The following is a 21,681-nucleotide window of genomic DNA, read 5'->3' as shown; positions in this document are numbered from 1 at the left end:
GGCAGTCTCGGTCGTTGTGTCCTTGGGCAAGACACTTCACCCGTTGCCTACTGTTGGCCCGGTGGCGCCAGTGTTCGGCAGCCTCGCCTCTGTCAGTGCGCCCCAGGGTGGCTGTGGCTACAATGTAGCTTGCCATCACCAGTGTGTGAATGTGTGTGTGTGAATGGGTGGATGACTGGATATGTAAAGCGCTTTGGGGTCCTTAGGGACTAGTAAAGTGCTATATAAATACAGGCCATTTTATGGTTTCGAACAGTACTTTGGAATTTTTCTTGTTTGATGAGATCAACTGAGAAAAATATCCTGATCTAGCTGATTTAATGGTTTCATGCAGGGAAACCCAAACTTCCCTAAGGTGGAGCCTGTGAACATCAATTTTAGTTGATTTCCAAAGGCGTTCTGCTTTCCTACAGAGTCTTTTGACGTTCCTTATGTCATCGTTTAGGAGGAGGAGCTCTTTTTGGGGCAGCAATGACAGTTTTTAAAGGTACAACTGTCACAATCCTGAGTCTTTGGACCCAGCGTTTTGGGTTTTAATATATTTTGATGTTTATAGTGTATGTTTAAGCTCATTACGTTTTCTATGTTCATTTGCTTATTAGTTTCCCCTTATGTTTTCAACCCCTGTGTTAAGTCTCCCTTACCCTTCATGTGTTTCATGTCTGCATGTCTTTTGTTAAGTTCATGTCGTCAGGTCTGCTTTACATTATGTTTCCTGTTTTATTTTGAAAGAGGTCCTGTGTTCTTGTGTTCATTGTGTTTAGTTTTTACGTTTCCCCTGTGATGTCGTTATGTTCATGTGTGTCAGCTGTCTTGCCACTTCTCCTGATACCTCATGTGTGTATTTAAGTCCTCTGTCTTCCTGTGTTCAGTGTTGCATCCTCGCTTATTTATGTCTGTGTGTTCTGTTTGCCAAGTCTACCAAGTTTATTTTGTATTGTCAAGTTTAGTTTAGTTTTTCCAGTGTTCAGCAATAAAGCCACCATTTTGAGTTTCAACCTGGCCTCTACGTTTGTGTCTGCATTTTGGGTCCTTTCATGCCTCTGTCCACACAGACTTTGACAGCGTAGCAACATCAGCATCAGTGCAGCCCCTGATCACATGAGGATCCATAAATCAGAAAACTTCAGGGCAACATCCTGATTTATGAACCACTTATTGAACAAGAGATTGGATGGTGGTGTTTCCAGAGGGAAGCTAAGGTTAAAAATAACACAAGAATGGTCACTCACTTGTACATCCTTAACACAGAGATTAGTTGTGTCTAAGCAAAGAGAAAACACGAGGTCCAAGGTGTGGCCTTTAACGTGAGTGGGACCAGAGACATGCTGAATAAAATTAAAAGAGTCAGAGGCCATGCTACAGCTAAGATCATCCACATGCAGGATGAAATCGCTGATCTAATAATGGAGGATAAAAAGTCTGTGAAATCCTGGATATAAACACCAGCGGGGCCGGGAGGGCGGCAGATTAAAACACAGTAAAATATATTTGATGAACCGACCTTAAGAAACTGTGACTCAAAGAAAGGGAAAGTCTCATAGTCCAAAGCTCTGCAGGAGAAACTGTCCCGGAAAACAGTGGCAAGTCCAGCACCACCATATAATATAAGGCCTAACTTAAATGGTTGTTTTTTGTTTTTTGTTTTAGTTTGATTAAGTGTGTTAAGCTGTGTCAGCAGATATGTCTATAACACTTAGTTGCACTTGGTAGTAATGATAAATCCATGGCGGACAAGTCCACATTGTTTCCATATCCCATTGCTTTCTTCATGTGTCTGGAAGGACTGCAGGTAGAGTGCAGGTCACAAACATACAGTGAAAAGTGGAAAGAGTACAATTTCTACAGATAATACACACTGGCCACTATTTATGGTCCTCATTCTTGTTAATAATTTAAAATGTGCTTGTTAACTTTTTTTTTTCTTCTTTCGAAGTGTATGGCAGGAAAAGTTTTGCTTTTATTCTTGCATCTAGACAAAAATTAAATATCAAGCTCCATATTAATTCATGTGGGAATCTATAACGAGCCCTTGATAAATATAGAACTGTAGCTGAAATGGAGAAGCCAGTAAATTCATATCAAATGTTACACCCTGAATATAAAAGTCACTCAGCTGTAGCTGCTGATTAGATTCCTTCCTCCACAGCCAAGGTACAAAACACTAGCAGCTTAAAACACTGTGACTTCACATTGTTGTAGGTTTTGTTGAGCATTTTTTTGTTTTGTTTTGTTTTGTTTTTTTCAAAACATCTGCATTTTCACTATAAAATGTTGGTACTTTCCTTAGTTTATGGTTATGGTTTATTGGTGTCAGTTTTAGTTGTTGTTGTTTTACACACCATATTTGAAAATGAATGAAAAAGGGTTTTTTTTTTTATGCAAGAGAACAAGACAGAATTTGATTACTGAATATTTCAATTGAAGGTAATGTGTTTTTAAAAGTGTAATTTAATTTAATTTTGTGTTTGTTTTTCTTTTTTTGTTATCATGAAGCATTTTTAATCATATTTTATTTTTATTGATTTTTTTTCCAGGCAGAAAAAAAAGTGTAATAAGTATGTTCATTCAGCTTTAACATACTGGGACACTTATCATGTTTCATTGTCAGTGTTTTCTCTTTTAGGTTTCCCATTAAGTAAAGAGAATGGAAAAAAACAAAACAGTTTCAACCGATATTCTGGAGGTCCAAGGTTTTGACATTTCTCCACAGTTAACGTATCCTCTCTTTTTCTTACTGCTCTTTGTTTACTTCACCCTGCTTTTTTCTAACATTGGAGTCCTTTTGCTTATCATTTCTCAGAAGAGTTTGCACCAGCCAATGTACTTTCTGTTTTGTAACCTGTCTGTCAATGATCTCATAGGTAACACAGTCCTGCTGCCTCAGCTAATGGCTCACATCTTGGCAACCGAACGGTTTATCACCTACAAACAGTGTGTGGTTCAGGCTTTTCAAAGTCACACATTTGGATCGGCTTCACATATGATCCTCATCATTATGGCAATTGATAGATATGTGGCGATATGCCACCCCTTAAGGTATAGTTCCATTATGACAACCAGAACTGTGGTTGGGCTGTCCGCAGCTGCCTGGGGGGTGTCAGTAGTGCTTGTGTCTATATTAATAGGTCTTACTGTGAGGCTGTCCCGCTGCAGATCCACTATACAAAATTCTTACTGTGACAATGCATCACTATTCAAGCTTTCTTGTGAGGACGTGTCCATAAACAACATCTATGGACTCTTTTTCACTGTGCTGCTGTTTACTAGTTCAATTGCAAGCATAGCTGCCACCTATTTTAGAATTGCTCTCATTTGCTGGATTAAGAAAAACAAAGACTTAAATAACAAAGCGCTGCAAACATGTGCAAGCCACCTTGTTCTTTATCTGATCATGCTCTGGTCAGGATTTTTAACAATTATTTTGCATCGTTTCCCAAATTACCCAGACTTAAGGAAAATTGCATATGTTTTATTTCATGTTGTCCCTGCTAATCTGAATCCAATAATTTATGGAATGCAAACGAGATCATTAAGACATAAAATTACTGAAATACTAAAAAGAAAAGTGACTCCATCCTAATATTTTTTTTATCTTAAATTTACAGTACTAATAATAATACATTTTATTTATAGGCGCCTTTAAATACCCTGAAGGTCACATTAGTACAAAATAAATAAATAAAGTAAGGTTTTCAGTGGTTGCAACTAAAAGGTACCTATTTTAGATTAACCTTTTCTTTTAACTGTAGTTCCAGTTCCTTTTGAAAAGTCTTTCAACAGCTCAATAACAATAACAACAACATAAAATGACAAGACATCAGAATGAGTGACGCATTAATTTTCCTCCCACCCATGTATTCAAATCTAAATGTTTTCTACCAACCTTTTTTTTTAAGTGGGGCCAGGCCTACACACTTCTATTGATTGATTGCTGAAAAGCCATTAAAATAATATCTATGACAGAGCATAAAATAAATAAAAATGTCCTTATAATCAGTATCACTATGCATGTATTTGGAGCTGAGTAATGCATTTGTTTTCAGTAAGCTTGTGGGTTTTTTTCTGTGTAGTCATTGTTAATAACTTACAACCCAAAACTTATGCTCAAAAAGTTAGTAATGTTTTTTTTTTTTTTACTTTAATAGAGTATCACAATACAAAATGTATTGTACATATACCAATAGGGAATATATTTTCAGTTGTTTATTATGTACCCTTGCAACTATTATTTTCCATCTAACGCTAACTGAAGCTTCTGAGGCTTCTTTTTCATATCCTATTAAAAACAAAAGGCTTTTAGAGTTTTTTTTAACTAATTTTACTCATAAAAGCCAACTAAGATTACTGTGTGGCTAAAGATAATAAGAAATGCCAGTGATAAAATATTTCCTTGGTGAATGGCTGTTTGGATCAACTTAATCAATTCAGTTCTTCATTCTAATCCATTATCAACACTGTTCTGTATTGTTTGGCATCATTGTGTTCAAGGAGTTGTCTTTCACACCTTCAAATTAGGACCATCAGATAGAAGGAAAACATTTTTTACCAGAAATATATTTCTGAATTTAAAAAAAAAAAAAAAGAAAGTACCATTGTAATCCCCCTAAAATACTTTCCTTGTCTTTCTGCATGCCACATGCACCTGGATTATCCAGGACAGATTATTTTCCCATGACATTTTACTGTAATTCTTCTCTACTTCTGTTAATGTGACATTGCATTGTAGTGCATTTCCTAACAGTTTAGAACAGAGTACTGCTGACTAAGCATTCAGACTATTTTCCTTTCTGGTCGAGATTAAAGAGGGCTATCCCTCTCTAAAACATATAGATGAGGGATTATACCAAGAGCTAAGCTAATGGCTGCAAACTATGAGATTTCACAGTTAATGCATAAGCGTTACACTAGTGACATCATCATAAGCATGTTATATGTTTTAGAGAAACTGGTAACACAATTTCTATCAAAGGGTCTTGTGCTAGTATAATTATTTTATACCCATGCCAGCTGTTATATTTTCATGGATTTATAAATTAGTCAAACAAGCCATGTGAAGCATTAAAAGAGCATTGAACCCTCTCAGGGTTCACTGGAGGCCTTACTTTCTCAGGACACCACCATAACCATAGTAACTGCTTTTGATTTAACTGCTTTGTCAGATTTTGGGTTGGAGGAGGGCTGGAGCCTATTTTAGTGAGGGGTGGGATAAACCCTGGGCACATCACCAATCTATCACAGGGCTATTCAGCTGATTTTAATCTCTGCAATCAACCTGACACGTGTGTCTTTGGACTGAGGGAGCAAGCTGTTCGCCCAAGAACAGGGAGAATATAGAAGCTCCACACAAAAAAGCCTCAGGTGCTGACTGTTTTGAATGAAAAACCCTCTTTCTGTGACATGACAATGATGACCACTATATAAAAGTTACTGTCACATCACGGGTTCGTGAGGTCCCATTTTGGACCCTCTATTTGAAAATTATGGGCATTACCATTTAGGCTTTTTGGAGACAAAAGTGACAACATTAGGTTCATTCATAGATCTATAATTAACCTTGCATTACAGATACCTGCTAATTAGTGCAGATACCCAGTCTCATTAAGTGAGCAATGCGTCTTTAACACTTTAATACCTCTTGCATAAGTCACAGTGCATTTTAAATGGGTGAGCCATAAAATAATAAGAAATAATTCAAATATATAATAAATCACCCTGTAAATGGGAATTTTTCCCATAGAGACTTAAATGGTTTATGAACCAGGACGAAAACATGTTTATTTCTGCTCAAAAGTTGTGTTTTTCAACAGTCAGTCTCAAGTGGCTAATTAAGTATTCAAGGAAACTGCAAGTAACAGTTTTTGCTGCTTAAATGATCTGTATGTTTATTTCATCACTTCACTATTTCGTTTCGCATCAGTAAATTAATTGATTCTTTTCTGGAATGTGGACATTTTAAATTTTCCTGCAACAATAAGACATTTCTTAAGCAACAGCGGATAATATTTATTTGTTGCTTGTTGATATTAGTTTATGAACACCTTAAATAAAGGGGAAATAAAAGTTGCTGTATAGAAATTAATCTGTATTTTATTTTTTAAAAGAAGAACTCAATAGTGAACAACTGAAAAAATATCATTATCATAAAATATATAGATTTGACAAAAGAACTTCCCACTTCTTGGGTGAGTGGAATAACTTTCACATAGCAAGGGGAGAAAGTCCATAAACAACAACTTTATCAAAGATTTAATTCTACTCACAAAAAGGTTTGTAATAGGAGATGAAATCTCAAACATTCCTGGAAATATGAGAAACTTTTACAGAATCTGATAATACTGGATTATTCCTGTCCTAACCTGGAATAATCTTTATGCTATTAACAGCATTTCATGCTGTCACCAAACCTTCTGAAAAGGTCTGCAGTTATATGGTTTTGCCCATGATGAGAAGGCTCATGAAAAACACCATAATGAAAAAAATCCACATGAAGAAGCGGTCTAAAACTTTGGCCACCTTCTTCCACTCTCCAGTCCTTTTCTGCGTGGCCCTCTGATCTCTGTGGCAGTTGGCTATATACTCTATGTTACGCAAGAGCTGTGTTTCATTGCTTTGGATGCTGCAGGAAATCTCTCTGTCTTTTTTCTCTCCATCACTCACTCCTCCCTTCCTGCATCTCCTCCCCTCCCCTGAGTCACCACAGTCCAGGCTTGCAAAAATGCCATTCTTCCAAGAGCTGTAGTTGCTAGTAGGGTTCTTCCCGATTGAGCCTATAGGAGACAGCATCTGATCCATGTCTTCTTTTTCCTCTGTGGGCATAGGTCCCACTATCTCTTGTCCTCTCTCCATTCTGAAGATGCAGTCCTCTCTGCCCGGTCCCGCCTGACCATTCATGGTGCAGTTGGTGTTCTGTACAGGAGGAGGCTCCTGTTTCTCTGGCTGAGGTGACATGCAGTTCTCCCCAACTTCATACACAAAGCACATTCTGGCCATGTACTGCAGAATGACTTTCTTGGCCCATTTGGGAACAGGCTTGGCATCAGGGCCACAGTGGTGTATGTTCATGACAAATATGGTCAGAGCAGTGGAGGCTGTAATCATTGTCATTGTTGCAATGTAATATTTTCCTGTGGAAGGAAATAAGATGAGAAAATCTGTGAACAGATTTGTAGTGCATTACTATCACGCATACTGGGATTTGATTCTTACCAATTAGTGGTACATTCTCAGAGGGGGGCATGATCTCTGCAACCAGTAACTGAAAGACAGTGAGTGCCAGCATCACTGTGACACCCAATGACACCTTCTCTCCAGAGTCAGCAGGAAGGTAGAAACCAAGTGGTGCCAGAAAAGAGATCATCACACATGGTATGAGCAGGTTGAAGACATAGAAGGATGCTTTCCTCTTAAGTTTCAGTGTGTAGGTCACATCTGGGTATGGGTCAGCACAGCAACCATAAAGAACAATGCTCTTCTTAGCTGGCATACCAAGCACCTCCCACTCAACGTTTTCCACCAGGTCAGCCAGGTCAGCACTCTCCATTGCATTAAGGATGTCAAGCTGGTTACCGTTGTAGGTCCAGGAGCCGTAGGTGAACTGGCATTGCTGAGCATCAAAGGGGAAGAAAGACACATCCACTTTGCATGAGCTCTTAGTGATTGCTGGAGAATCCCACATTATCTGTCCATCATGTCGAATCACCACATTGGTGTCCATGGGACCAGTGAAATGATCATCTGCGCTAAAAAACAAAGAAATCATTGCTGAAAAAACAATGTTCAACAACACTGTAAATTCATACTAGGAGCAAATTTTGAATAGGTCTTTTACAAAAACAGCTTTGATTAGTTTCAAACTGGAAAGGCACAAGTACACTAGGTAAGGATCGTGTCTGTTTTTATTGCTTTTCAATAATATAACATGATTATGTTTAATGTTTCAGCATCCTTTAGTTTCAATGACACTTTTAAACCATGGGAGGCATCATTATATGGAATTACTTTACACCTACTTACCTAATACTTTCTTGCACTTTCAATCACTTTTCTAAAATTCAAATTTTATGGTTTTGTTTTTATAGTTGCCTAGACTGTTGTATATGCTGCATTATTGGACTATAAGAAGCAGTCGGCATAGGCCTGTACACCTACAAATGACAGCTTCAAAGCATGTTTAGTTTGTGTATTTCATATTGGGCAGAATGTCGTCATACAGTATTGAATTTGTGAACTCTATGCCCATCCAACCTACCTGTTATAGAGAACTATATCAGGTCTCCATACATAACTACCCGGTATGCGGATGGTATCAAGGCCGTCATAATCATCTTTATTCCATTTAAGGTGTGCATCAAACCACACTTGCCGTATCCATAAATATGCAGTTAGAATTTGGTTTCGCTCATCCTGTAATATATTGAGAAAGGTGATCATAAAAGGGGAATATTACAGTTAAAACAGTAAAAATAAAAAATAAAACACAATAAAATAAAATAAAAAACAGCAATACAGATATATGTGTATCTGCATGGATCAATTTCACTCATACGGTTATGTGCACTGTGGGAGTTTACCATGTCAATTATCTGGGAGAGTGTAACCTGTAGAGTTACATTCAGGATGGTGTTTGTGTCCTCTACAGGCCTCAGTGCGCTAGTGTAGTTTGTGAACAAATCCTTTAGGAGTTTCTGAGCATATCTTCCATGAGCACACCAACAAGCTAGGGCAAGGAACAAAACAGTTTAAAGCTATGTTAACACAAAACATGTGATGCATTTCAGTATTCATGTATTTCCATTTTAATCGAGAAAAATATGTGTTTGCTATTAAAGGCATGCTGGTGTGATCACGGATCATTAGATTTTCAAGCCAGTGACATGCACAGCAAAGGCAGTGCTGTGGATTTAGAGGGTTGCAAGAAAAGGGAAAAACATGTGGGGCATGTGAGACAAAATATGGATGGTACAGCAGATGGTGGTAGGGAACAAAGGGCAATGGCAATCTATATTTCCCTTCTATAAGGCTCTAGAAATAGACCAAACACATCTGCCAACATGTGCCAACAGTGACTTTCGCTGCTAAAGCTCAGTATATAGAGTGCAACATGCAACATTAATCCAGTGAACAAACAACAAATAAAAATGAGCCTAAACCTGGAGGCAAAGTATTGGGAAATATTCGTCAAACGCACGAAGCCATTATTCACGCATTAAAATAAAATCTAATTAAAATAATCACTCATCAATCAGGAAACGAGCAGGAAGAGTTTTCAACAGGAAACGTAGTTTATAGCACTAAATTTATTCCCAGTGTCAACAATGGATTTGGACTAACCAGATGTTAACCTCGAGTCCTGTTTCAATAAAGCCTCTGAGCTGGATGCAAAGAAGGTCTACAGGATTATGATGACAGCAAAATCCCCAAACAGCTGGCAACAAGTTTGCGGATTGCGGGAAACAGCTTGAGGGGGAGAGGAAATATGAGGTGAAAAGGATGTTCTATAAAATATAATAGATGCAATGAAATACAGATGACTGGGATCACACGTCCAACCACACTTTATAGAAAAATGTTATCTAAAGCTTTCTTCTCTGCTAGGACAGTTTTAATATAGTTCCCTTTCATATGATATTAAACCAACCTAAATAGGAACGCAAAACTGATCGACATACCGACATCGTTTTAGATTATACGAGGTAAACAGAAAATAAAACGAAAGTAAACTTACTCGGCAAAATACCGACACACAGCAGCCAGCGGAATAAAGTCTTCGCCATTCGCCATTGTTTCATCTTGCTGAAGCAAATGCCCTCCATCCGAGAACCATTTGAACTGCTCTGTCCCCAAACACGTTTTATTCGCCGAAAATAGTCTTTACAAAAACACACCGATGGGGGAAGTCAGCAGCGATGTAATCCGGTGCTGTACAAGCCCAACAAGCGCTCAGGAAGGGGCGGGACAGAACGAATCCAGCTGATACGACCACGTGTACACCTTGCACAAACACGGCGAGTTAAAGGTGGTGTTGTGTATTATCTTTGATGGGGTTTTGGTGGCGAATTAATGATAATAAGAACAGTCCCCTGTTTGCTGTGATTCAGCACCACGGAGAGCTACCGGCAACTAACAAACAAATAATAACACATTTCTCGCTCCTTGTCTTCGGGCTAAATCTGGCCAATGATTTTTTTTTTAAAGATAATAATTACATAATACATAATTTGCATTATGTCGAAATATATATGCTGTAGCAATCAAAACACTGTCCTCCTCGACTTTCTCTTCCGGGTGCTGGTGGTCCCCACCTACTCGTTTTACACGACAAGGATGCTACACCCGCAGGCCCGTTATCATCTCATCGGAGCATTCATCTGAGGTCGCGTAATGCAAACAACAAAACAAACAAAACAAACACCCCCTAAAATGCGGGAATTTAAAATGACTGGATGAGCCGAGCAGTGTTTTAGGCGATCGACGATAGCTGATTGAGAAATGCACGTCCACCGCCCTGCATACTTAAATATTATTGTTACAGCGTAGGTATTGTTGGGAGAGACCACTGGCAACAGGGTGAAGGTAGGATGGATTTAGCCATTACATGTTCAGTAAATTCACGCGAATGTTTTAAATCTGAAATGTTCCCGAGTGGTTCAAGATAAATATTGACCTTATGGATGTACTTGACATGTTTACTCATCTCCAGTCTATTTTCTTCTTACCTAGCATAGCTACAGATGCCAAGAGCGTTATATCCCGTATGTGATCATCTTTACACGATTGTTTCTTTTCCCGCTGTCGCAATCTAAAATGCTACAAAGTTCAAATATTTTGGGGCATGAAAGACCCCTGGTTATTAGGGTATCCTTCGCCACCTGTGTTCTGGCGACTGTGTGCCTACCCCTGCTCGGGCTCATCACTTGTGTCTTCATATCCTCTGTTTTTCATTTTGAAGATGCCACTGGTACACACTGCCAGGTAATGTGTATGTTTAGTTCTATGGTAGTAGTTGCAATACCTTATTATGTATTGATTATATATTTTTAACCTAAACAAAATTCTTGATGTGTGTTTAGGTTCCTAATTACCTGCCATCTATAAGTGCCTCTATCAGCTTAAGTCCTGAGTGCCACATTTGGCGATTCTGCATTGGACTACACTCAGCACCAAGGTTACTGGTGGCTTTTACCTACTTCAAGTTTTACAAGGCTCGCTTTGCTACCAGGTTTCCAGAGAGTTTACTCAGCTGTTTAAACCTGGGCTTTTCTATATCTGAAAACATTGGACTCTTGTTGCTCACATACGTATCATCCACTGAAACTTACTGTGAGTATTCTGAATTTAGTTTGCATTTTTGTACAGGCCTTGTCTGCACAAATATAGTGTAATACTATAATAATAATACTGATAATACTATTACCTATTCTTGTACATTAAAAACAAGCAGTTTCAGTTGTGCTAAGTATGATATGACTGGTGGTTGGTGCATTTATGTAAAGTTTAATAACATATTATCACAAGTTCTCCCCATTTGTTGGTCAAATTTCCCTTCCTCTTTGTGTTTTTGCTCCTTAGTTGTGCATAAGGAAGGTTTTGTCCTGTTCATTGTAAGTTCTCTAATCTACATGTTGATAACCTGCCGTTTATGGAAATCTATTAAGAAATATTCCTTAAGTCCTGAGGTAAGAAATAGCAAATGAGGCACTAGAACTTAAAAACTGCCATATCATTTGTAGAATTACAGTCAATTTCAGTATTTGTTTACTTTGTTGTGCCCTCACAGGATGCCAAGTCTCACCACTGGAAAGTGCGTTTCTTACTTCTCAATGTATGTTTCTGTGCTTTTGCCGGATTCTTTTACTGGAAACACAACATGTACTGTGAATCAGGGAGTGAGTATTTAACCCATCCTTATGTTTCTGTGTGGATTGTGTGCTGCTTTATTAATATTAATCATCAACCATCATATTTACAGTAATGCAAATATTCACAATATTCTGACCAAATTATATTTTTTCTGTACTCTGTTTCTACTTTTATCAGGTTACACATTCTTTGCCCTGTTTGAGTATCTAGTTGTTTTCTCCAATATGGCCTTCCATCTTACAGCCGTGTGGGACTTTAAGAGCCGGGAGGTCATGCTCATTTCATCTTCAGAGGATAAAGACTTCTGACTAGAAAGTCAAGGACTAGGTACTACATGTACCACCCCCCAACCACCTGATGATAGCAGCCTTGATCCTGCTGAAGCGGAAGAGTGGGATGAAGGCCTTTTCCATATATTTCCATGATGACCAGTCACAAATCCTTAGTGAGTGATGATGTCTGACAAATGAACATAAGATATGCACATGTGCTACTGTAGGGGTATTAGGATAACTTTAAGTGCATTCTTTTGCCTCAGTGTCTCATTCATGGATGCCTTCACCAACCTACATGATGTTATGTAATGTGACATTTTAACTTTTATACACTGCACAGCAAATTTGTGGTCATACTAGAAATGTGCCAAAGTAAAGTGATAGTTCTTCAAGTATGCTTGGCTTTTATTTTGAAATATAAACTCAAGGATAGGAAATGGATGCATTCTGAATTCTAAGCCTTAGTGTCCAGCTTCAGAAACACTGCACTCTATTTAGAGTCCTCAAAAAAGATTGGCACCGATACTCACTTTCATGTAATAAAATGCAATATTCAGGTTGCTGTTGACAAAGCGCTTTATTCTATGTTGTTACTTATTTATGGTTTATTTTTTAAGGGCAAGTATATTACATGAACCACATTACACACCAGAGTATTTTTAATCTTAGCTAGTTTGCCATGCCCATTCCTAGTCGGGCTTTTAAAACACAAACAGAGACATAATAAAGTTCAGTAAATCATAACTTTAAATACTTCTGCAATACTGGCAGTTGAAATGTTAATTTAACACTTTTCAAAACAGATTTCCTCAGTAATATGTGAGGAACTGTGCACACTATTGTGTCCTGATTACCTAACTCTTCGCTGTGCACCAAAATTAAATCCCCCAATAAAAACCTGTAGATTTAAATGAAAGAGTATACTCCAGATTGACATGCCATATCAACAGATTTAGGAAAAACATGATAAAATCAAATTTAATTAAAGTACCTAAATTAAAAACAATCAATCAATCAATCAATCAATGAACCGTGTAAAATTATCCAATACAGTGAATACCTTACCTGAGAAAGTCCTATATTTGTGAAACTGATAATACTCAGGTCTTGTTAACACTGTGTTGGGGATAGATTCACATTTTTGTGATGATGGTTAAATTGGCAGGTTACAGCTCAAAGTTAAGATCAGCCTATAATGTCAATACACAAGCCTATATTATCTGATCTCAATACCAGGAAGGTTCAGCTAAAAATACCTATGTAACTGGCAAATTTAATTTAGGGTGCACAATTTAAGTTTGTTTAGCCTGACTACCTTTACACAACTTCAGCGCATCTCTTTATACTAGTTATACCATTATCAGTACCATATCTGTTGGTGCCTGTCCTGTTTAGGCCTTACACTTTCCATGTATGCACAAAGGAATTCCTGCACATGGAAATAAATTTGTCTGGTTAAAGTTTAAATGGAATTGTTTGCATATTTGTGCAAACTGTGCTGTGTCTAATAAACAAATCACTGTAAAGGTTATTTCATCGTTCTAACAGAACTTAAAATATATATGCACTTCAACTTATGATTGACTTAAGACATCATTATATGCTACTGTTCATTTGTATTATACCACCAAGATTGTAAGGTAGTCTCAAAATATTTCCTCTGTATATATCTTGCAATATGATTGAATTTGCACTGCTCTGAAGTTTCTTATAATCCACCATATATCTAAACCAGATGATGCAAATGATCAAAGCTTAATATTGTGTAGGTTCTAATATTAAACAATCTATCAATCAATAATATTAACCAAATATTATGTGACAAATGTATGTGAAGCGCATCACTAAAAGTTTATTACTTTGTTCTTCTGTTTTCAGATGAAGTAGTCAGTAAATATCTTCAATATGTCATTAAAGATTTTAAAAAAAGCTATATAATACTGAAACCTACACAGCAAATCCAGCATGTCCAAATTAACACTGTCGGATTTGATTTCAACACTATTAAAGTGTCTATATGGGTCCACACCAGAGAGTGTTAATTTAACTCTTTTTGGAGAGTTGGTACGTTAACTCTGATTTAGTGTTAAACACCAAATCTGTCTGGAGTTGATAATTTAACACTTGGTGTTAAGAGTTTATATATTAACTCTCAAAGAGTATTTTAGTTTAACTACGTAAGAGTTATCTTCTAATTCATTCTAAAAAGCGGGAATTTTACTGTTCTGAACTTCTAGAAATTTCTTTTGGAAATAAACATTTACTAAAAAGATGCAATGGTTTTTGAAAAACATTTATTCTGAACTGTGCACCACAATTTCAAAACATTTTCTGAAAGATGTAACAGTGTACATGTTCTCACTTTCATTAGAATTTTGTTTATCAAAAGGTCTGACATAGGTGAGCTGGTAAATGCAAATAACAGCATTCTCATCACTTATTTCTTCAATACAATATGCATGTCCTTCATTCATCCCTTTGTGGAACTTCAACGGACTTCTGCTCTCCCCCATATTCCATCTTCACAAGCATATCCTGTGTGGAGATTGAATAAAAATTAGTTGACACTAATTAACGGCACAAATAATCCAGTAAACAATTGCAGCACAGTAAAAAAAAAGGAATCCTCTTTGAGCCATTACTTGTGTAAAGTATTTTCCCAAAAGACAAGGACACAGGCAACAGGTAATACTGAACTAAATGTAAAACCTCAACTTTTTCATTTTTACCTAAACCGTGTGCACAAAACTCTGGAGGGATCTAAATTCTAACGTAGAATCCAGTCAGGACGTCTGCTACTGCTGTTTGCTCGTTTTTTTTTTTATGGGCGATCGTTTTCAGGCTTCAAGTAGCACCATTATACCAACATTTCACATTCTAGACATTGTTTTAGGTGTATTTGACCAAACGTTTGACTGAAAATTCACATGGAAGCTTTTTTCAAGGCTGTGGTATTTGCCCGCAAACAATACCTTTCAGCTAGCTAAAACAGAATATTATGCTATCAGCGAGCAACATGGCTAATGCCTTTCACACAGCTTTGTCTCAACTCCAAAGAGCCACAGAAGTAAAGGCTAATAACAATTGAAACAATCTTTGAAAAAATGACTTACCAAGCATGGCAAACAACTCAAATATGTAGAGCAAAATGTTCTGAAACGGCTTCACTTCAGCTTCGATTGGAGCCGTGCTGGGGGCGGAGTCTGTGAATTTACTCTGTTGGTGTCATAGCCCCTCTAGGAGTTCAGAGTTAAGAGGTCAAGAGTTAATGTTTCCATTGTAACACCTCCAGATTTGACAGAGAAACACTCATTTTTAACACTCGATTTTAACTACTATCATTTTACACCTCAGAGTTACATTAAAAGAATGTGACTCTGCTTAGAGTAAAATTAACTCTACTTTTGCAAGGAGACTATTAACACCAAAAAATTTAACACTTTTGAATTTGCTGTGTATGAACCATGATGTGATGACAGTAATTTTCTCCAATATTAATTATTTTATTTGCACTCAAACTTAAGGATATTTACCATAATATACTGGCATGACTTGGAAAATACCTCAGTGTGCAGGTTTACTCTACAGGAAAGCTACAGGACCCTGTGTTAGCCCAAACAGTCAACATTGCAGACATATACTCTGCAAAGTCTGTACATGTGTTTAATAACAGGAATTCTAAAAAAAAAAAAAAAAATGAGTAAGAAAAGTAACAACAAATAATATATTTTTCTTTTTAATTCAAGCACCATTATTCTTTTAAATAGAGGTCTCTATCAAACAGTCAAGGTTTCCCTTTATAGTATAACTCTGAATTGATAACCAGATCAGTAACAGTCAAATAAAATTTTTGGACACCTAAAATTTCTCAGCAAAAGCCATAAACCTTCTTCAAATGTATCTTAGTTCAACAGAGCAGCATGTTTTGGGGCATTAGATCCCCTTTACTTCAAGGGGTGTCCTGCCAACCTTTGCTGGTGTGCATGCAGGAACGTATTGCACTTCTTGGATTTCCACCTCGACACACCCTTTGGACAGAGGTCACACCATTCCAGCCTTTCACAGTGAAGCAGCAGATGTCCACACCTGTCCTAACACGCATCTAGTTGTGTTGTTGCTGTGAATATCCTGGGATGTAGCCTTCCTTTTGAAACAACACATGTGGTGGAGAATATGATTACATTTATCCAGCTTAAAATGCTGGCATGTTGACTTGCTTAAAATTGTGAGCAACTGCCAAGCAAAACCTGGATTGGTGTCTCATTCAATAAGACACAGATGAGCCAGCAATCTGAGATGCACAGGACGAGGATGTATCTAAGCAAGGCAAGGCAAGGCAAGTTTATTTATATAGCACGATTCAACAACAAGGTGATTCAAAGTGCTTTACAGAGACATTAAAGAACAAAAACAAATAAAAAGCATGATTTAAAGTTGATTAAAAAAACTGTAGATAAAATCAGAACAGTTGATCAGCTGAAACACTCAGTTTATTTAAATCCAGGTTGAAGACTCACCTGTTCTCAGCTGCATTTGAATAAAGCACCAAATCCACACTTTAAGCTTAAATTTCAAAACTTACATTTAACTACTGATTTTATCTACTGTTCTGATTTTATCTGTTTTGATTTTATATACTGTTGTTTGATTGTTTGTTTGTTTGTTTGTTTGTTTGTTTGTTTGTTTGTTTGTTTGTTTGTTTGTTAATTAGTTAGTTAGTTTATTTGCTTGTTTTAATCAATTTTAAATCATGCTTTTTATTTGTTCTTGTTTCTAATGTCTCTGTAAAGCACTTTGAATCACCTTGTTGTTGAATTGTGCTATACAAATAAACTTGCCTTGCCTTGCCTTGCCTTGATAAAATCAGTAGTTAAAATGTAAGTTTTGAAATGTAGCTTAACAGTGTGGATTTGGTGTTTTATTGAAATGCAGCTGAGAATAGGAGAGTCTTCAACCTGGATTTAAATAAACTGAGTGTTTCAGTTGATCTGAGGCTTTCTGGGAGTTTGTTCCAGATATAAGGAGCATAAAAGCTGAATGCAGCTTCTCCGTGTCTGGTTCTGACTCTGGGAACTGATAAAAGACCGGATCCAGATGACCTGAGGGATCTGGAAGGTTCATACTGGGTCAGGAGGTCACTGATGTATTTTGGTCCTAAACCATTCAGAGCTTTATAGACCAGCATCAGAACTTTAAAGTCTATCCTCTGACGGACAGGCAGCCAGTGTAAAGACCTCAGAGCTGGACTGATGTGGTCCACTTTTTTGGTCTTAGTGAGGACCCGAGCAGCAGAGTTCTGAATGAGCTGTAGATGTCTGACTGATTTTTTAGGTAGACTTGTAAAGATCCTATTAGAGTAATCAAGCCTACTAAAGATGAATGCATGGACTAGTTTTTCCAGGTCCTGTTGAGACATCAGGGCCCGTATCCCTAAAGAATCTTTGTGCAAAAAGTGGCTCCTAGCGGCCAAATTCTAAGAAAATTCTCAGAGTCATGACGTTTTCTTAGAATTTCCCCTAAAAGTGACACGACAATCCCAGTTAATATAAAAGCTATTCCTCAAGATTCCTAGCGCTTAAAAGGGCTCCTAAGGCGAGATCTGCTAAGAGCAGGGAAGAGGACTTTTAGTGGCTTAGGAGTTCCCCTAAGCAGCTGCACAAAATGGCCAACAGAAGAGGCAGGAGAGATGTCCTGCAAACACTGGATGACTGGGAATTATTGAGACGCTACAGATTGGATCGTGCAGGAATCATGTTTGTGGTGGATCTCCTTAGAGATGCAATTACTTCACCAACTCGACGCCACAACGCTATTACACCGGAGACGAAAGTAATCACAACCCTGAGGTATTTGGCAACTGGGAAAATGCAACAATGCAGCAGTGATGACTTGGGTCTGTCCCAATCCTCTGTCAGCAGAGTCATCACCCAAACACTGACAGCTTTGTCACAACCTAATATTGTGACACAATTTGTTTCATTCCCGCTGGATGCCCGCACTTTACACACACATAAAAGGGCATTTATGGACATTGCAGGATTCCCTGGCGTTGTGGGTGTAATTGATGGAACACATGTGAGAATAATTGCGCCATCAGAGGACGAGGCTGTCTTTGTTAACAGGAGGAATTTCCACAGCATCAATGTGCAAATAGTCTTCAATGCGGCCTGTAAGATTTTGGACATTGTGGCTAAACGGCCAGGCTCCACACATGATGCGAGAATGCTCTCCGAGAGTGGCATCAGACAGCTTTTTGAGAGACGCTATGTGCCAGCTAATTGCCACTTGTTAGGGGACAGTGGCTACCCATGCAAACCATGGCTCCTTACACCTTACCTCCAGCCATGCCAAGGGCCCCAACTAAACTATAACAGGTAAGCCAAACAATACAAAAATCATGGAAATGAAATGCAAGCAATATGTTAGAGCATCCAAGTAGTGCAATATTTCCATCAAATAATTAAAGGTCTCTGTATTCTATTGTAGGGCCCACAAGACAACAAGAGCGGTGGTGGAGCATGGCATAGGCCAGCTTAAGAGGCGCTTTCATGTTCTCCACGGAGAGGTGCGGCTGAGGCCTGAAAAAGTCAGCAAAGTCATCATAGCCTGTGCAATATTACACAATATTTGCAAGGTTAGACAGATTGCAGAACCTCTGGAGGATGGCGATGAGGATGAGGACAACGATGAGGATGGTGGTGAAGAAGATATTTACATTCCACAGGGGAACCTAGCCCAGAGTGGACTGCCTTACAGGGCAAACTTCACAAATTTACATTTCAGGCAAGCTGTAGCCCCATGTCTTTTGAGAACTTGTGATGGTATTAAGAACTACCACAGTTTTACTGCACATCACCTGCAATTGTTAAATGCAAGACACAGAACACAATCTGTAAATGGTTTATTTTTTAGGTGTTCAATTTTAAGGTGGTAGTACTCCTCCTGAAGGGAAAGGACTTCTTTTTGTTTTTCAAACACATCAATTGTGAGTTGCAATCTGCTCTCCTGCAGGGGTGCTGACGGAGCAGGTGCTGCAGATGGGAATGGTGTTTGATCCGCTGGGCTATCCTGATATTGTGTCCCAGGCGCGCCTCTTGCCTTGGCTAGTGACAGTTGGGCCAAATTTTCCTCGTAACATACCTTTATGTTCGTTCACCAACTGGGCCAGCAACAAACCTTGCTCCTCAGTCCAGTTCGGCTTGCGAGTCCTTTTTTTTCCCTCCATTTTCTGTGTTTGTAGGATATTTGTTAACAAGCCTTTATAAATAGACCAGCCAGCAATCACAGACATTGATAAAAACTGAGCCGTGTTACCCTCGTTAAGACCACACTGGACTTGTAACGTTGTGATTTCCACTTCATTAAGGACAGCCCCTTGAGATAGGCCATCTTGTTTTCAATGGGGTCCATATGGGAGTGAAAGTACAAAATATGCCAGCTAGGATATTAATATGAGCAAATAAGACACGAATCATTATTTGAACAGGGTGTAATGAGTTTAAGTTTTCACATATTTTAGATTCTAATGTTAGGCTATAACCCCTACAGCTTACTATTCATTTTCCAGATATTTTCTTGAATGTGAAATATTATTTACAATTACAATCAGCATAAGATTAGAGTGTATAATTATGTTTATTGATTTGAGGGTACATCCTTTGCTCATTATCACCAAAAGCTCATTTCCATCAAACTTGTAGGATCAACCAATCACGGCTTTTGAAATGATGACTCATACCTAGCAACGGGGTCAACCACACCTCCTCACTAAGATAGGATTTCCCAACCATTCCTTGCTCAGAGTTCAATGAAAATGTTCTGGAATCACTTCGAAGCTAAAACTCCTGGCAAGGAATTTTTAGGTTAAGTTAGGAGCTCTCTGAGAGGATTCTCAGAATCTTTAGGGATACGGGCCCAGATCTTTTGTCCTTGAAATATTTTTTGTTTTGTGCACTTTATGTTCAATATATTTATTTTGTTGTGCCTGAAATGAATGAATGAATGAATGAATGAATGAATGAATATTAAGCTTTTTTTGAAAGCAGGGGAAAGTGCCATCGCCTTGACCTTGCTGTTGTCAAGACTGACGACCTGTCCAGGGTGAACCCCACCTCTCATCTCATGGTATCTGGGATGGACTCCATCAGCCATGACGGCTTGTGTAAAATCTGGTTATAGCTTATTGAATTCAGCTGTGTAACTCTACAAAGAGCAGAGATTGAAAAAGTCAGAGTTTTTGTTTTAATCTGCCGGCGAGCACTGTGAGGGTCATGTTTTTTGACTTTTCCAGTGCTTTCAACACCATCAGGCCGACCCTCCTGGGTGATAAGTTAGCAGCGATGCAGGTGGATGCTTCTCTGGTGTCCTGGATTGTTGATTACCTGACAGGAAGACCACAATATGTACGTTTCCCACAGTGTGTGTCTGACAAGGTGATCAGCAACACAGGGGCACCACAGGGGACTGTCCTCTCCCCCTTCCTCTTCACCCTCTACACCACAGACTTCAGCCACTGCACAGAGACCTGCCATCTTCAGAAGTTTTCTGATGACTCTGCGGTGGTTGGATGCATCAACAGGGATGATGAGACAGAGTACCGGGCTGTGGTCGACTCCTTTGTCACGTGGTGTGAGCAGAATCATCTGCAGCTCAACGTGGCAAAGACCAAGGAACTGATCGTGGACTTCAGGAAGACCAGGAAACACTTGACCCCTGTTTCAATCCAGGGGGTCAGTGTTGACATTGTGGAGGACTATAAATACCTTGGAGTACACATTGACAATAAACTGGGCTGGGCTAAAAACACCACAGCACTTTACAGGAAGGGCCAGAGTCGTCTCTATTTTTTGAGGCGACTGAGGTCCTTCAACATCTGCCAGAAAATGCTCAGGATTTTCTATGAGTCTGTTGTGGCCAGTGCGATCCTGTATGCTGTTGCATGCTGGGGGAGCAGGCTGAGGGTCGCAGATGCCAACAGACTCAATAAACTAATCCGTAAGGCCAGCAATGTTGTGGGGATGGAGCTGGACTCCCTCAAGGTGGTGTCGGAGAGGCGGATGCTATCCAAGATAAAGACAATGTTGGATAACACCTCCCACCCACTCCATGACATGCTGGTCAGTCACAGGAGCTCATTCAGTGAGAGACTGAGATTACCGAAAAGCACCACTGAACGACACAGGAAATCTTTCCTGCCTGTGGCCATCTCCCTGTACAACGCATCCACTTAACACACTGTTTGCTGCTATAACTACACATGTTTCTTTTTCAGCTATTTATTTATGAGTGACTTATGTATGTATGTATGTATATATATGTATATATTGTACTATTCTTAGTTAGTGTATTGTCTGTCTTGTCTTAATGTTGGTTTATAATGGAGCACTGTAACAAAAAATAATTTCCCCCAGGGATCAATAAAGTATCCTGATTCTGATTCTGATTCTGATTTAAATGTTGTATAATATTCTATTATAGTAAAAAAAAAAAAAAGGTGATAAAGAGACTAATATTTTTTTTCCTCATTATTGCAAAAATACTCGAT

General features: G+C 38.5%; 3 protein-coding genes and 2 long non-coding RNA genes across 6 annotated transcripts in view; 3 read left to right on the top strand and 2 right to left on the bottom strand.

Annotated features, from left to right (window-relative positions):
* The window catches only part of LOC146654429 (uncharacterized), a 283,469-nt gene extending 267,880 nt beyond the window's left edge, over window positions 1–15,589 (bottom strand). Inside the window, exons 1-2 of the long non-coding RNA XR_014907152.1 lie at window positions 15,251–15,589; window positions 14,085–14,672 (exon numbers count right to left, since the gene is read on the bottom strand). This is a non-coding gene — a long non-coding RNA (uncharacterized LOC146654429). The remainder of the gene's footprint in view (window positions 1–14,084; window positions 14,673–15,250) is intronic.
* LOC146654426 (uncharacterized) overlaps window positions 1–21,681 on the top strand; it is a 419,743-nt gene that overhangs the window by 230,329 nt on the left and 167,733 nt on the right. The window lies entirely within an intron of this gene.
* On the top strand, window positions 2,648–3,583 carry LOC146654432 (olfactory receptor 52N5-like). The gene has a single exon (XM_085379761.1). The coding sequence runs from the start codon at window positions 2,648–2,650 to the stop codon at window positions 3,581–3,583; it is 936 nt and encodes a 311-aa protein (XP_085235887.1).
* On the bottom strand, window positions 6,147–9,988 carry chrna10a (cholinergic receptor, nicotinic, alpha 10a). Of its 2 annotated transcripts, XM_085379980.1 has the most exons (6): window positions 9,728–9,859; window positions 9,334–9,459; window positions 8,574–8,719; window positions 8,252–8,406; window positions 7,210–7,742; window positions 6,147–7,127 (listed from the first exon to the last, which is right to left on the bottom strand). In XM_085379980.1, the coding sequence occupies exons 3-6, from the start codon at window positions 8,574–8,576 to the stop codon at window positions 6,427–6,429; spliced, it is 1,392 nt and encodes a 463-aa protein (XP_085236106.1). In that variant the 5' UTR covers window positions 8,577–8,719; window positions 9,334–9,459; window positions 9,728–9,859; the 3' UTR covers window positions 6,147–6,426. The 2 variants fall into 2 exon arrangements, with proteins under 2 accessions (XP_085236106.1, XP_085236105.1); XM_085379979.1 differs by lacking the exon at window positions 9,334–9,459 and having other exon boundaries at window positions 9,728–9,988.
* On the top strand, window positions 10,570–12,678 carry LOC146654430 (acyltransferase PGAP2-like). The gene is made up of 5 exons (XM_085380208.1): window positions 10,570–10,974; window positions 11,073–11,322; window positions 11,572–11,678; window positions 11,780–11,888; window positions 12,040–12,678. The coding sequence occupies exons 1-5, from the start codon at window positions 10,807–10,809 to the stop codon at window positions 12,168–12,170; spliced, it is 765 nt and encodes a 254-aa protein (XP_085236334.1). The 5' UTR covers window positions 10,570–10,806; the 3' UTR covers window positions 12,171–12,678.

The sequence above is a fragment of the Rhamphochromis longiceps genome, linkage group LG14 (assembly GCF_057381845.1).
Source record: "Rhamphochromis longiceps isolate RC_006_pf linkage group LG14, R_longiceps_female_GT1.1, whole genome shotgun sequence".
In the NCBI taxonomy this organism is placed as follows: domain Eukaryota; kingdom Metazoa; phylum Chordata; class Actinopteri; order Cichliformes; family Cichlidae; genus Rhamphochromis; species Rhamphochromis longiceps.
Note: the sequence above shows the minus strand (reverse complement) of the source record. Positions and strands in the feature narration are given on the sequence as shown.

Excerpts from the sequence above, each read along its gene's own strand:
- LOC146654432 (XM_085379761.1), top strand. The coding sequence starts at position 2,648 with ATGGAAAAAAACAAAACAGTTTCAACCGATATTCTGGAGGTCCAAGGT.
- chrna10a (XM_085379979.1), bottom strand. The coding sequence starts at position 9,815 with ATGGAGGGCATTTGCTTCAGCAAGATGAAACAATGGCGAATGGCGAAG. Across the intron at positions 8,407-8,573 it reads TCTCCCAGATAATTGACATG|GATGAGCGAAACCAAATTCT; the intron begins GTAAACTCCCAC and ends AATATATTACAG. Across the intron at positions 7,743-8,251 it reads GATATAGTTCTCTATAACAG|CGCAGATGATCATTTCACTG; the intron begins GTAGGTTGGATG and ends TTTGTTTTTTAG.
- LOC146654430 (XM_085380208.1), top strand. The coding sequence starts at position 10,807 with ATGCTACAAAGTTCAAATATTTTGGGGCATGAAAGACCCCTGGTTATT. Across the intron at positions 11,679-11,779 it reads AATATTCCTTAAGTCCTGAG|GATGCCAAGTCTCACCACTG; the intron begins GTAAGAAATAGC and ends GTGCCCTCACAG. Across the intron at positions 11,889-12,039 it reads CATGTACTGTGAATCAGGGA|GTTACACATTCTTTGCCCTG; the intron begins GTGAGTATTTAA and ends TACTTTTATCAG.